General features: G+C 41.2%; 3 protein-coding genes across 6 annotated transcripts; 1 reads left to right on the top strand and 2 right to left on the bottom strand.

Annotated features, from left to right (window-relative positions):
* Nucleotides 1–1,144: 1,144 nt before the first annotated feature.
* oip5 (opa interacting protein 5) lies at nucleotides 1,145–3,055 on the bottom strand. The gene is made up of 6 exons (XM_019872462.1): nucleotides 2,705–3,055; nucleotides 2,546–2,612; nucleotides 1,816–1,938; nucleotides 1,664–1,745; nucleotides 1,323–1,573; nucleotides 1,145–1,254 (listed from the first exon to the last, which is right to left on the bottom strand). Exons 1-5 carry the CDS (start codon nucleotides 2,868–2,870, stop codon nucleotides 1,487–1,489), a joined length of 525 nt encoding a protein of 174 aa, XP_019728021.1. The 5' UTR covers nucleotides 2,871–3,055; the 3' UTR covers nucleotides 1,145–1,254; nucleotides 1,323–1,486.
* A 951-nt stretch (nucleotides 3,056–4,006) lies between these two features.
* Nucleotides 4,007–9,007, top strand: plek2 (pleckstrin 2). Of its 2 annotated transcripts, XR_002168520.1 has the most exons (10): nucleotides 4,007–4,168; nucleotides 4,239–4,403; nucleotides 5,352–5,551; nucleotides 5,786–5,877; nucleotides 6,001–6,188; nucleotides 7,021–7,122; nucleotides 7,199–7,282; nucleotides 7,381–7,459; nucleotides 8,263–8,442; nucleotides 8,717–9,007. XR_002168520.1 is itself a non-coding variant. In XM_019872460.1 (9 exons), the coding sequence occupies exons 1-9, from the start codon at nucleotides 4,067–4,069 to the stop codon at nucleotides 8,388–8,390; spliced, it is 1,140 nt and encodes a 379-aa protein (XP_019728019.1). In that variant the 5' UTR covers nucleotides 4,008–4,066; the 3' UTR covers nucleotides 8,391–8,699. The 2 variants fall into 2 exon arrangements, 1 of the variants encoding a protein (XP_019728019.1); XM_019872460.1 differs by lacking the exon at nucleotides 8,717–9,007 and having other exon boundaries at nucleotides 4,008–4,168; nucleotides 8,263–8,699.
* Nucleotides 4,990–11,895, bottom strand: LOC109517336 (galectin-related protein B). Of its 3 annotated transcripts, XR_002168522.1 has the most exons (6): nucleotides 11,747–11,895; nucleotides 11,534–11,619; nucleotides 10,824–11,037; nucleotides 9,858–10,091; nucleotides 8,802–8,804; nucleotides 7,997–8,008 (listed from the first exon to the last, which is right to left on the bottom strand). XR_002168522.1 is itself a non-coding variant. In XM_019872461.1 (4 exons), the coding sequence occupies exons 1-4, from the start codon at nucleotides 11,840–11,842 to the stop codon at nucleotides 9,948–9,950; spliced, it is 540 nt and encodes a 179-aa protein (XP_019728020.1). In that variant the 5' UTR covers nucleotides 11,843–11,895; the 3' UTR covers nucleotides 9,351–9,947. The 3 variants fall into 3 exon arrangements, 1 of the variants encoding a protein (XP_019728020.1); XR_002168521.1 differs by lacking the exons at nucleotides 7,997–8,008; nucleotides 8,802–8,804 and adding an exon at nucleotides 4,990–5,001 and having other exon boundaries at nucleotides 9,683–10,091; XM_019872461.1 differs by lacking the exons at nucleotides 7,997–8,008; nucleotides 8,802–8,804 and having other exon boundaries at nucleotides 9,351–10,091.
* Nucleotides 11,896–12,033: the final 138 nt, after the last annotated feature.

Below are 12,033 nucleotides of genomic sequence, written 5' to 3'. Positions count from 1 at the left end.
AGGAGAGAGTGGGGGGGGGGGGGGGGAATCCCGCTCAATGGAGCTTTAAGTAGGTTTCTTTGGAAACTGTGTTCCACCAGGTCAATTTGACCCAGTGCATGCTTCATTCAGTTGAACCCATTGACCTACCAAATTAAACCAAAAGTGTCCAAAAAAAGTAAATATGTCAATGAAGATTGTTTCTAAGTGAGTAACTCTATTAATCGCCGTTTCAAAATCCGATAACCGTTGTTGTTTTATGACATTTCAAAAAGAAATACTTCCAAAAAAAAATGTATTGATTTAACTTTTAATCGGGTCAATATGACCCTAGGCATGTTTCATAATCCATGTCAGAAATGCACCGGGGTGTTTCATTAACCAGTGTCGAAAAGTCGAAAGTCTAAAACTGAAAAAAATATCCCAGTTAACCTTGTTTTAAGACATTTCTTGCCCAAAAAACTTATTTTCATTGGTAATTATCTTCTAAATGGGTCAATTTGACCCGGAGTCTGTTTCGTTAGCTAGAAAGTGTCCAAAACACGCACACAAAAAAAAATCTAAACATGAAGACATTTAATGATGAAAAACAAAATTTAACATGTCAATGTTATGTGAGATGACCTTACGGTTCACTTTGACCCACCAGTGAACAGGAGGGTTATTTGTGTTGTTGTTTTTTTGTTTTGGTGGGGTTCTTGATCGATACACAAGATAAACTGAACTGTACAATACATTTTTACATGCTTCAGAACGTCCAAAGTCGTTTTCCAAGCACTTTTTCTGCCTTGCACTGTCAACCACCATCCTGTGTTTATGTATTTATTCATCATGCCTTATTGGAGACTTATGACATCATGTTTCAAGTCAGTAGGTACTAAAACAAACAAAAAAGATGATGCATGATTTTTTTAGCAGACCTGATTGTAATGCATGCAATAATCCACAAGTGTGTCATACTGTGTGCGAAGGGGAATTTGTTCATATTGTAGCGAGCATGTTGTAGCCTTCCCAAATGGAAACCATTTCTTTGTTCACCGAGGTGTACAAACTATGCACTCCGCAACTATGAGGAGGAAAACGGGCATGCTTATTAATGTTCTTGTTCAGTGGTTTTGTATGACTAACAAAAAAAAAAAAACAACCCAAAATGTATTCCTCAAAACTCAGCAATAGTAATGATGAGAATAAAATGCAGCATGGTGCCAATGACAGGCCTTGTGTGTGTATTATTGTGACCTTTGACCTGTCTACACAGAACGACTAATACCACAACTGAACTCATGTGGTCGCACTAGTGCGTACGCCCTCTTTTGAAACCTGGCTGTGTTTTTCGATTGAACCGATCGCATTCGAACCCGGGGTAAATTGGAGTCGGCGCATCCCCAAATAAAGTTCAGCTGGTGATCCTGACATTTTTTCAGTGGCATCATACGGCATATTATATTCATAAAATGTGGCATTTGAACAACATCTTTTTTGTTTGGCCTCACAATAAACACGGGCATCACTTGTCCACCTTGCTTCTGATCTTCCTTACTTCCGCCAGGCGGCTTTTCATGTCATCAAAGTACAGTTCAAACTGCTGCCTCACCTGCAACCCAACATTTTTCGTTTAGATCCTTTACGTGATCAAACATGAGCATCAAAGTTAGCATGAAAGTCTCTTTTGTTGACGTTTTACCTCGTTGATGCTTTCCATGAGCGGCTTAATCTCAAAAGACAAGGCGGACGCTTTCACCATGGAGCAGGTGTCCAGCACATAACTGGAATAAGAAATCGCCATCTTACTGGTTGTGTACACTGAACAGGTGACGCTTTAGCGCTGTTACTGACCATGCGACTAGCATCTTGTGGAGGAGGAAGAGGGAGCGGGCCGCGGCCAGATGTTGCGGCGCTGCGTGCACCACTTTCCCCACTGTGCAGCCGCACTCGCCACACATCAAGGAGCTGAAAATGCTGGGGAAAAAAATATTAATAATCAAGGATGGAATGTACACGGCCCACTGGTATCAAACCCCATAATTTTTTTGGCTTTCTTTTCGTTGAAATTCAAGAAGTTCAGTGACATCTACGCTTTGATTTCCTCCAGGCAGGACAAAATGGGTCTGAAGGAGAAAGTCTCCTTTTTTGCTCAGCGGGACACAAATCTGTCTGTCATCAGCAAAGCAGTGAGGGCAATACAATGATTTCTTATGATGGAACCCAGGGGCAGCAAATCCAATGAAAACAAAAGGGGCCTCAAAATTGAACCTTGTAGAACACCAATTCATCATCTGATTAATGAAAAGACTATATAATGAATAAAATATTGTATTTTGTTGTCCCTAAAAGATGAAGCACGTAGTCTGGAAGGTGCTAGCAAGATTTGAATGCAGCATCACGTACCAGTTTGACTTTGTATTTTGGGAAATGGGCAATCAACTTAAAAAAAACGTTGTACTTTATATTAGACAATGGGTGATTTCACACAATGTATTTATTTCTATTGGATAAATTCTATTTATCACGATGCCATTTACTATGTCCAATTTGCAACAACATCATTATTATTTGTCTTCCTTACCAGTTAGCCAGTTCTCCTTTATTTCCACATTCCATTTCACGACTCACTTCCACGTTATCGGTGACGCCTGCAGACAAAAGCAACAAATAAAATGTCGGTGCGCCGCAAACTTCGACATTCGGTGCGCCACATATAAACTTGCTGAAAACTTTTTCTTGCCGCAAAATATGATGGAGTCCAAACATTTGAGCTCCCCGCACACAGACATGGAGTCTCCCAGCACCGTGTTGCACTGCCTGCAGTGAAAGGTCGCCCACCGCCCGGGTTCCAATAGCGTGGCATCGCCGTCGTCGCGTTCGATGAGGATGGTCTTGTTAAACTCCATGGTGATGTGTTTTTATGCGGAAGCAGAAAAAGCGCACGCTGCCCGCTTTGTGTTGTTTCTCCCGGTGCAGGCGGTAGCGACATAGAAAATATTTTTAGGTAAAGTTTTTTAAATGACTACTCGCTATTATGCTGCTGTTAGAATAATGGCGGTTTTCTCAATAAAGGAAGTCCGTGCATGTAAATCCTCTCCGATTGGCTGAAAGCGTCCGCATGATTGTGTCTGCGATTGGACGAGAGTGTTCCTGTTTCACACCAACAGCCAATCAAATGCGCCTCGTGACTGCGGTTTGAAAATAGAGGCCCCTTCGGATTGTTGCACAGATGATCTGATCATCTAACCCACTATTGCTAGAGTGCGTGCGAGTAACATTCCAACAATGCTAAGTTTCCGAACAGCCTGAAATGTAGCAGAGCGGCCAGGAAGTTCATTTTCGAACGCAACCACGACAAACGTCCGTACGCTGTACCAGGCATTTCGGCGGACGTGCCTAAGTGGACGCCACCTTGGTGGGGGCAACATGCCTATTAAAGTCAACATGTACATCGAAAACAAATCATAACTTTGATTTTCCCGACCGTTTTTCACGAGGTTCGCTTTATAGTCAATGGCAGACCACGTGCTATTAATATGCTATATTTGATTAGTTTTTTTCTTCCAATTCAGCATTGAACTTTTGTAATTATGCTTTAGGTGCGACAGTTTTTTTAATGTTCAGCCATTAAATATAATGAAGCAGTGGTATAAAGCAAAGGTTTCAAATTAAAAATATTAATAGTAATAGCACTACTAGTGTTGTAGCTATATTTTTTTATTTCATTTGAAGAATTAATTTGTTTTGAAGCATTTTTTCATGATACAGTGTTCAGTCATTGTTTCTCTCTTTCAAATGTTTCTCTTTCTTCCTTACTGTATTACACAAAGGTGATATGTCGGCTGTATTTTTTTTTCTTGAAATGTATTTACCTGCTTTCCATATCTTTCCTTGCACTAACCTGTTTAGTAAACTAAAAGGTGAAAAACAGCTCTGTCTTTGTTTTTTTTTTTTTTTTTTTTTATTATCTGGAAGAAACTTGATCTAGTAGTCTGAGGTTGGAGACCTCCATGTGGACGCAAGCTGAATGTTCAGGTAGTTTGTGGGTGTGTGCAGTGTCAGTGGGTGTGGACATGCCTGTGTAGATATATAATGAGTAAGTATGCATGTTGATTCAGAAGTGCAGCAGGCAGGAACAGGCACGGGGGCAATGGATCCCCAGCAAAAAGTTACAATACTGCGAGAGGGCTTCCTGGTGAAAAGGGTAAGTTTTGAATACACAATTTTCTTGTTGTCACGTGCGCAATGTCCTCTTCAAGTGTGTTTTCCACCAGGGTCATCTCGTGCACAACTGGAAAGCGCGCTGGTTCGTGCTGACGCCAGACAAGCTTACCTACTACAAATACGACGGCGGGAAAAGAGACTCATGCCAGCGGGGGAAAATCATGCTGAAGGATTGTGTCATTACTTGCCCCTTCCTGGAGTACGACAATCGACCTGTGAGTCTCTGGTCTTGAACTTGACACATTTTTTTTTTTTTTAAATGTCCTTGCACTGCTATATGATGATCGTGTTGATGAAATGATTGCTGCATCTGAAAACACTGGGCATGGCCTTTAATATGATGTATGACACGATGTGGTTTTCCGCAAATCAAAAATCAACACTGTCTCAAATCTGTATCACAATATCGAGATTCGGTTTGTGACGAACAACGTCTGCTTTATACCTCATAGGCTGCAAGCAGTGCTTTTTAGATTGGAATGTCTTTTTTTTTTCTTTTTTACGAATATGACGTGATATATCGTAATTTCCTTTGCCTTGAGCCAGCTGACTGGATGCTGAGTCAGCGTCTGCTAGAGTCATTGTGATGACATCATCGCGATGAGATCATTGCTTATGCTTGTTGTTTATGAGCTCACTTTTCATCTCCATCCGTTTTGAACACCGCTTATCCTGAACATGGTCGAGGGGGTGGTGGTGTTCAGCTTTTTTGGAATGTTTTTCAAGCATCAAATTCACCATGAGAGTATGTGACACCCCCCACGGCCCCCCCCCCCCCAAAAAAGTATTTCGTTTGAACATTAAATATCTTGTCTTTGTAGTGTATGCAATTGAATCTACCGGTAGGTTGAAAAGGAATTGCAAATCATTGTTTTTTGTTTTTTTACATTTTCTCATGTCCCACTCTGTCCCATTGTTGTATGGTGTTCCACAAGGTTCAATTTTGAGGCCCCTACGGTTTTCATACAATGTTCCAAGTTCACTGGAATCGGAATTTGCGTAAATAGTGAGTCATGTTCTGCCGAAGCCTTGATGTTACTGTTTAACCCGCTCTGCCGTCTATGATTTCATCGTAAACATTTCCAAATGATTCTCCTGTATTATGACTCATAGTGACCAGCCATGCCCACTGGGATACATTGTATTTGTGCTGCCTTTTACAGTTGGTGTTTCGGCTTCAGACCAAGAACTGCGTCAATCACTTCCTGGAAGCGTGTTCCCGGGAGGAGCGAGACGAGTGGGCCGGCGACATCGCGGCAGCAGCGGACAAATTGGAGGCCGGAGCAGACGCTGATGGGGATGGGTCACTTAGTATCAGTCCGTCCACATCAGAAGGCTCGCAGCCACACAACATCAACCTGAGGTGAACTTATCCGTGCTTTAAAGTATCCAAGTCCCTTTTAAAACTCTCTAAGAGTCATTTCAGATAAAGACCATTATGCTCTAACAAACTGTAATTGCTCTTTAAAGGAGCTTGATTCTTGCATATGTCCATTTAAAGCTGACTTTTTATACAGTAGGTCTTAAAATAGCACCTGACGCGCTCCATTTTGTTTGTTTAAAAAAAAATGCATGAGTTGTTGTTGTTGTGTTATAGCAAAGTACTGGAGGCCATGTATGACGTTCACAGTGGAATCAACATGAGCAACCACGTGGAGCAAGGACGCATGTTCTCCAACTGCTTCTCAGGTTATACGCAGTCACAGTTCTTACATACGGCTCCTTTAAAGTAGCCAAGTTGGCATTCGTATATTGGCTCTGTAAAGTATCTGATTTCTTCTAAAAAAGCCGAACGGTATGATTCCCGCGTAGGCTCTGCAGTGGTGGACTGGTTGGTGTTCACGCAGCTGGCGCTGACCCGAACCGAGGCGGTGACGTTGGCGTCAGCCCTTCTGGAAGAGGGCTTCCTGCGCACCATCGGCCTGCGGAGCGTGGAGGCGCTGCGCACTGCCGGCCTCAGCGAGCTCTTCCTGGATGACTCCACGGCGCTTTACAGCTTTGTGAGTAGCAAGCAGGGGGCTTGATCCCCCCCCTATAATGCAAATGGCGTATTACTGGGTTACATTTCTTGTGATTGCTTATTTGGGCACTCAATACATGTTTTTACGATTGAACAATTTTTAAAATAATTTTAAGTGGCATCCGTCAGGGAAGTTCTTGAGGTGACTCCACATTAGGGGGCAGTGCCACACCAAATCCAGCTGAGGTTGTTATTTGTCCACCCATTTTCTTTCTGATATGTTTTTAAATACAAATTAGACTCAGACCGGAGTATATTTGTCTATGGGTAAGAATGTTGCCGTTAAATACTGATGGGGTGAAATTGGTCCCAATTAATTTATTAATTAATCAATTGATTAATTAATTAATTGAAAAAAAATACATTTACTTGGGAAAAACACAAGTAAAAACATAGTATTTGTCATCTTAGAAAGCTGTCATTTTTTTGTACTTTGTTTTAAAATGCTTTCGACATGGACAATTAACGAATAGTAATTCATAAAATAGAAATAAAGCCCCTTAAAAAAAAATTATAAAAAATTCCACAAAATCTTAGGCATTTAAATGTGAGTTTATTAATAAAAAATACTAAACAAAACAAATAACACTATGGGAATTTAAATAAATACGTACATACGTAACATTTTTGGATGTTAATTAATTAAAAACCCTAAAATCATATCTTGGGCATTTCAACAATACAAGTTTATAGATAAAATAAAGAGCGAAATCGCACCATGGCTATTTAAAGAAAAAAATTCTATATATATAAATCATTGCATTGTATATCGCTCATGTCAGATGTTTTTCAACTACTTTTCAAATCGTCAGTCAGACAACTTGAAGAAGCGAGGCTGCGTGAAAGCCGAGACCACACTGTCTGCGGTGGAGCTCAGCGGTCACGTGATCAAGAGAGGCTACCTGCTCAAACAAGTAAACCCACGAAAAACAAATAGCTACCTTTTTTGGCATGTTTTGTTCCATTTTGAGTGAATGTGTCCCTGCGCAGGGCCACCGGCGGAAAAACTGGAAGATTCGGCTGTTTGTGCTACGCTCCGAACCTTCGTTCCTCCACTACTACGACCCCACCAAGGTGCAATAGCAAATGTTGTGTGTTACTTATTGCCTAGTAACGCACACAAACACACGTGCACTGAGTCAGTCTGTGAGCCATTTCCTGTCTGATTTCAGGACGATATCAGCCCCGTCGGAGGCTTCCCACTCCGAGGCTCGCTGGTGTCCTCACTGGATGATAATGGCGTTCCCTCTGGTAAGTCTCACTGAATGTCAGAGCTTTTTCCTTGACGGAAGCTTTTATATATGCAAAGGGGCAGACGTTTTCAGTTCCTGATTGACAGGGCAGTACAGTATATCCACTGCACTTTTAAGTAGCATTACCTCAGGGAAGTGTTTGAGGTCCCATTGTTTTTGACAAAATGCACGCTCTCTTGAAGGTGAAGATGTTTTAGCTTCAAAGGAAGCTTGACCAGTTATCCAAGTACTTTCATCCAGTCCCATTTTGAGTGGCGTCCCTCAGGGGAGCGTTTGAAGTCCATTTAAAGTTTGCGAAACGAATGGGAGGTTTGACCAGGTAATCCAAAATTTTGTTCACTGCAATTTTGAGTGGAGTTCTTGAGGGTAGTCTTGTCCATTTGTTTTTTTTTTTTTGTTCATCCCCTGATCTGAAACTGCATCAAATTTAGAGGGTCAAAATATGCAGACTTCGGGCAAAAGACAGACTACTGTCCAGGTGCTTTTATTCACTCCAATTTTGAATGGCATACCTCAAAGAAACCTTTAAAGTCCATTTGTTTTCTCCCTGTTCTGAAAGCTTGACCAGGTGTCCCAGTACTTTTGTCCACTCCAATTTTAAATGGAGTTCCTCAGGGAAGCCTTTGGAATCCTTTTATTTTCTATAAACTATCAGATAGACTGAGAGGCCAGTAAGAGGGTGAACATATTAGCAACAGCTCTCCAAATCATACAGAAAAAAAAATCTTCCTTGTAATTTTGTGTATTGTGAGCTTGTTTTGATATATACCTAATGTTTTGTCTTCTGGCTTCCCTTATAAGGTGTCAAGGGCAACATCCAAGGCAACCTGTTCAAGATCATCACCCAGTCGGACACACACTATTTCATCCAGGCTCCGAGCCACCAGGAGAAGATGGATTGGATCGACGCCATCCGGGAGCATACGTAGCCCAACGTGCAGCGCTGCTATGGAAAAGTGGTGTCACACAATATCCCGCCAGGTGTCGTCATGTAGCTCATGTCAAAGGTTGCTAAGCATAGGAATACTTCAAAAAGTCTATAATTGTTTTCAAAATACATTTTTTTGTGTATGTTATTACATGTGTTGGATATTTATTTATTTTTTATTTTACAGGGCTAAATCCAAATATGGGAATATGGTAAATCATAGAATTGTCAGGCCACAGGCACTTCAAAAAAACCTCCCGATGTATTTCATGTATATTGTCATAAAGATTAAACTTAATCTTTATTTGTGTTTGTTGGTGAGCAAAGAGCAAAGAAGTGTGACGAGTCGGAACATGACGCTCGCCACTCCTGCCCCCGCAAGCCCGGTATGGCCTTCGGCGCGATGAGTCACAAACTGGCACCATTTAAACATAAATAAATTAATAAAATCCCAGCAGGGCAAATAACAATCAAGGGAATTTTATTCCAGGGAAGTAAAGTCGCAATCAAGCAAAAAAAAATAGTTCTTGCTGTTGCTAAAAAACATTTAAAGTGTGTGGGTGTGACCTTTGTAAGATTTATGTTCAGAAGAATACACATTAGCAGAATGCGCAACAAGACTGTGTCATTGACACCTTGACAGTACCAGCATCCACCAATGCAGTGATTCCCAAAAGTGTGACTTGAGTACCAGAAGTGGTACGTGAACAATGTTTAAAACATGAAAAACAATAAAACATCAAATGAGAGTCATGCTTGTACAGTCGCTATGCCTATAGGCCGTTTCAACATTTTTTAAAATCTAGTGCGGTACGTTTCCTATGTTATATTTTACATTTATATGTTACAGTGGCATGCAACTTCTGCCCTATTTTTTTTTTTTTCATGAACACTTGGTCCTACTACCCTACTGTATTTTAATGTTTGTTGTTCTGGTGGCAGTTGGGGCAATAAGTATTTCTTGTGGGTGACACTTGGTGTCAATAGTTTGAGAACCACTGCACTACAGGAGTACAGTGCAGTACTTTTATCATCAGTGAAGATCAGTCCAGCGGTGGCATCTCTTTGTGTGTTTTATATTTAATACAGATCATGAATGAAGTGGGTCCTTCCTGCGTAAGAAAACAAACATTTTGGGCCACACTTTTAAAGGAAAGCAAATATTAAAACTGGACAGTCAGAAGTATAAAGAAAAAAATTGAATTGGTCTTTGATTGCGTGTGTTTTCTCAAAAGAAAGTAAGCCCCATGACTTTGAAGAAAAAAAAATACAACTATCTCATTATTAACAAACCATTGATAAAAACGCAACTGGACAGGTTTCATAATTAGCTTTTTGTGTGAGCGCAAAAATCCTCAGAGCAGAAAATATTGCAATTTGTACCAACAGTGGCTCCAGTTCACATTCTTGTGTTGGTCTTTAAGACATTGACGATCGCTACATTCAGCCAGCACGTTAGTGAAGGCACGTGTGACAACTACGGTTTGACAAAACACAATCCTTGATCTATTTTATCCAGATACACTGTCTCCAAACATCTGTTGTTACGACGGTGGCGTTAAGCCACCTTGGTGAGTTGGACGTCCCCGAAGACACGTAACGCCGTCAGGCTGGCGAGCCGCGGGAGGCGATGGGTGAAGCCGCACAGAGGTTGACCGTCCACTAAGATGCGGAACTGCTGGTGCTCGCATACGATCTCCATCTAGTCAGAAAGACAGACACAAAATCGACAACTGTCGATCAACTTCGATAGCGATGATACCAATCGTGATGATATAGACGGTAATAAAAATTGCGACAAAGAAAGCTATAACGAAAGGATAGTTTTTCTTCTTCTACGCCCCAATTTTGCTGCTGTAGACCGTAAATTTCCCCAGTGTGGGACAAATAAAGGATATCTTATAGTGCTAACGACAGCGCACTACTAGCAATAACGGCAACATCAATACGGTAATGATAAAAATAGAACATTAGCACTAATAATAGCGCTAATAGTGATGATTGTAGCGATAATAACAAACATGATTTTTAGCAATCATGCTAAACATTAAAGAACAACGTTGGGATCACGATAGCGATAGATACAATCGCGATAATGCTAGCAATTATGAATGTGACAATGGACAATGATAGCAATGATTGTGATACTGAAAGCGATAATAGTGATAACAATTACCAAAGCGGCAATGCTACGAGCAACCACAAAGATAATATCGACAAGTAAAGCAAACCTGCTTATGATTTTAAAGAAAATCAAAGCAAACTAGCAATGATGATAGTGACATGATGGCGATAACGACAGCAATAGCATTAGCCATAATATTAGCAATAATTCTGCACATTTAATCCATAAATGTGATAGAGGGGAAATGTCATATGAGCATTTTATTGTATGACATGGATTATTAAAAAAAAAAAAAAAAAAAAGTATTACCTTAAAAGGCTCTCCGGGCGCAAAGGGGAAGAAGGAGAGCGTGTTTTCGGCGGGACCCCACTTTCCTGCTAGCCGCGCGTTGCGTTGGACAGCTTTGTCCATGAAGCTGACCTTCAACTGGAGACCCACGTCGCCTTCTGACTCCGCTTCCACTTGCTCCTCCTCCTCCGCCGATTCCTTCTGCTGAGGTGCGCTGGACACCACCACCTCAATACTACATGCCATCATAACAATATTCATCACTGATCCCGGAAGTGAAAATGTCTACTCATCCGTTGATTGCCTTTTTTTTGGGGTCTTGTATCGTTAACGTATCGCATACTAAGAGGAGATACATTTGAATAAAACATTTCCCTGGTATGAGGAAGTCACAATGCATCATCATCCTCAAATCAGTTCTTTTTTCTGGCATTTATCTGCACTCTTGCGCAATTTCTGAACCACTTAGTGTTACTGTCGAAGTAAGTTGTTGTGATGAAAGTGACACTTTCTTGAACAAAGTCACATTATCTTACAAAACCTAAATGTATCAAATGATTCAACTTAATGAACTGCCTTTGAATTATGCATGGACGAATCGAATTACTCAGCGCATATTTCCCCATAAGCAACAATGTGCTTTTATAATTCAAATGCATTACTTCCCTCCAGCGTCACAATGTGCATGCTCCCGCAGCATGTGACTTGCAAATGACCGCACAAACACTGACCTCTTGGGTTTCTTGTCAACAATCCCCATCACGACCAGCTTCATGGAAGGCCGCAGACCGCCCTTTATCTCTCCGATGTACTCCTCCTGTGTGAGACAATGGATTAGCAGGAGAGAACAATAGGATGACATTTACCCCCCCCCCCTTTTTTTTTTTCAATCATTATATTTCTATGGGATGTTGTTTGGAACAGAGAAAAGCCATCTTACGTACATTTCCTTTCTTGTCCTTGTCTTCCATTCCAGTCAGGGTGTGACGCAGTATTGTGGAGGTCTGGAGAGTGGATGCCAAGTGAGGGGGACTGATCATCGCCGGCAAACCCCGCCTGTTGCCATAGAGACTGCCTCCACCGCTCGGTAGAGAGTGACTGGAGACGATTGGCGGAGTTCATGTGAAACGTGTTTGGATGATTAGTTACGCCTGAAAAACTGTATACATGAGCGTGTTTATGTGTGTTCAGCATCTTTATATATGTTTTGATGTTCGCCATCGTAGTATTT

Source organism: Hippocampus comes, unplaced genomic scaffold (genome assembly GCF_001891065.2).
Source record: "Hippocampus comes isolate QL1 unplaced genomic scaffold, H_comes_QL1_v1.1 scaffold92, whole genome shotgun sequence".
NCBI classification, from domain to species: Eukaryota; Metazoa; Chordata; class Actinopteri; order Syngnathiformes; family Syngnathidae; genus Hippocampus; species Hippocampus comes.
This window is presented reverse-complemented; position numbering and strand designations above follow the sequence as displayed.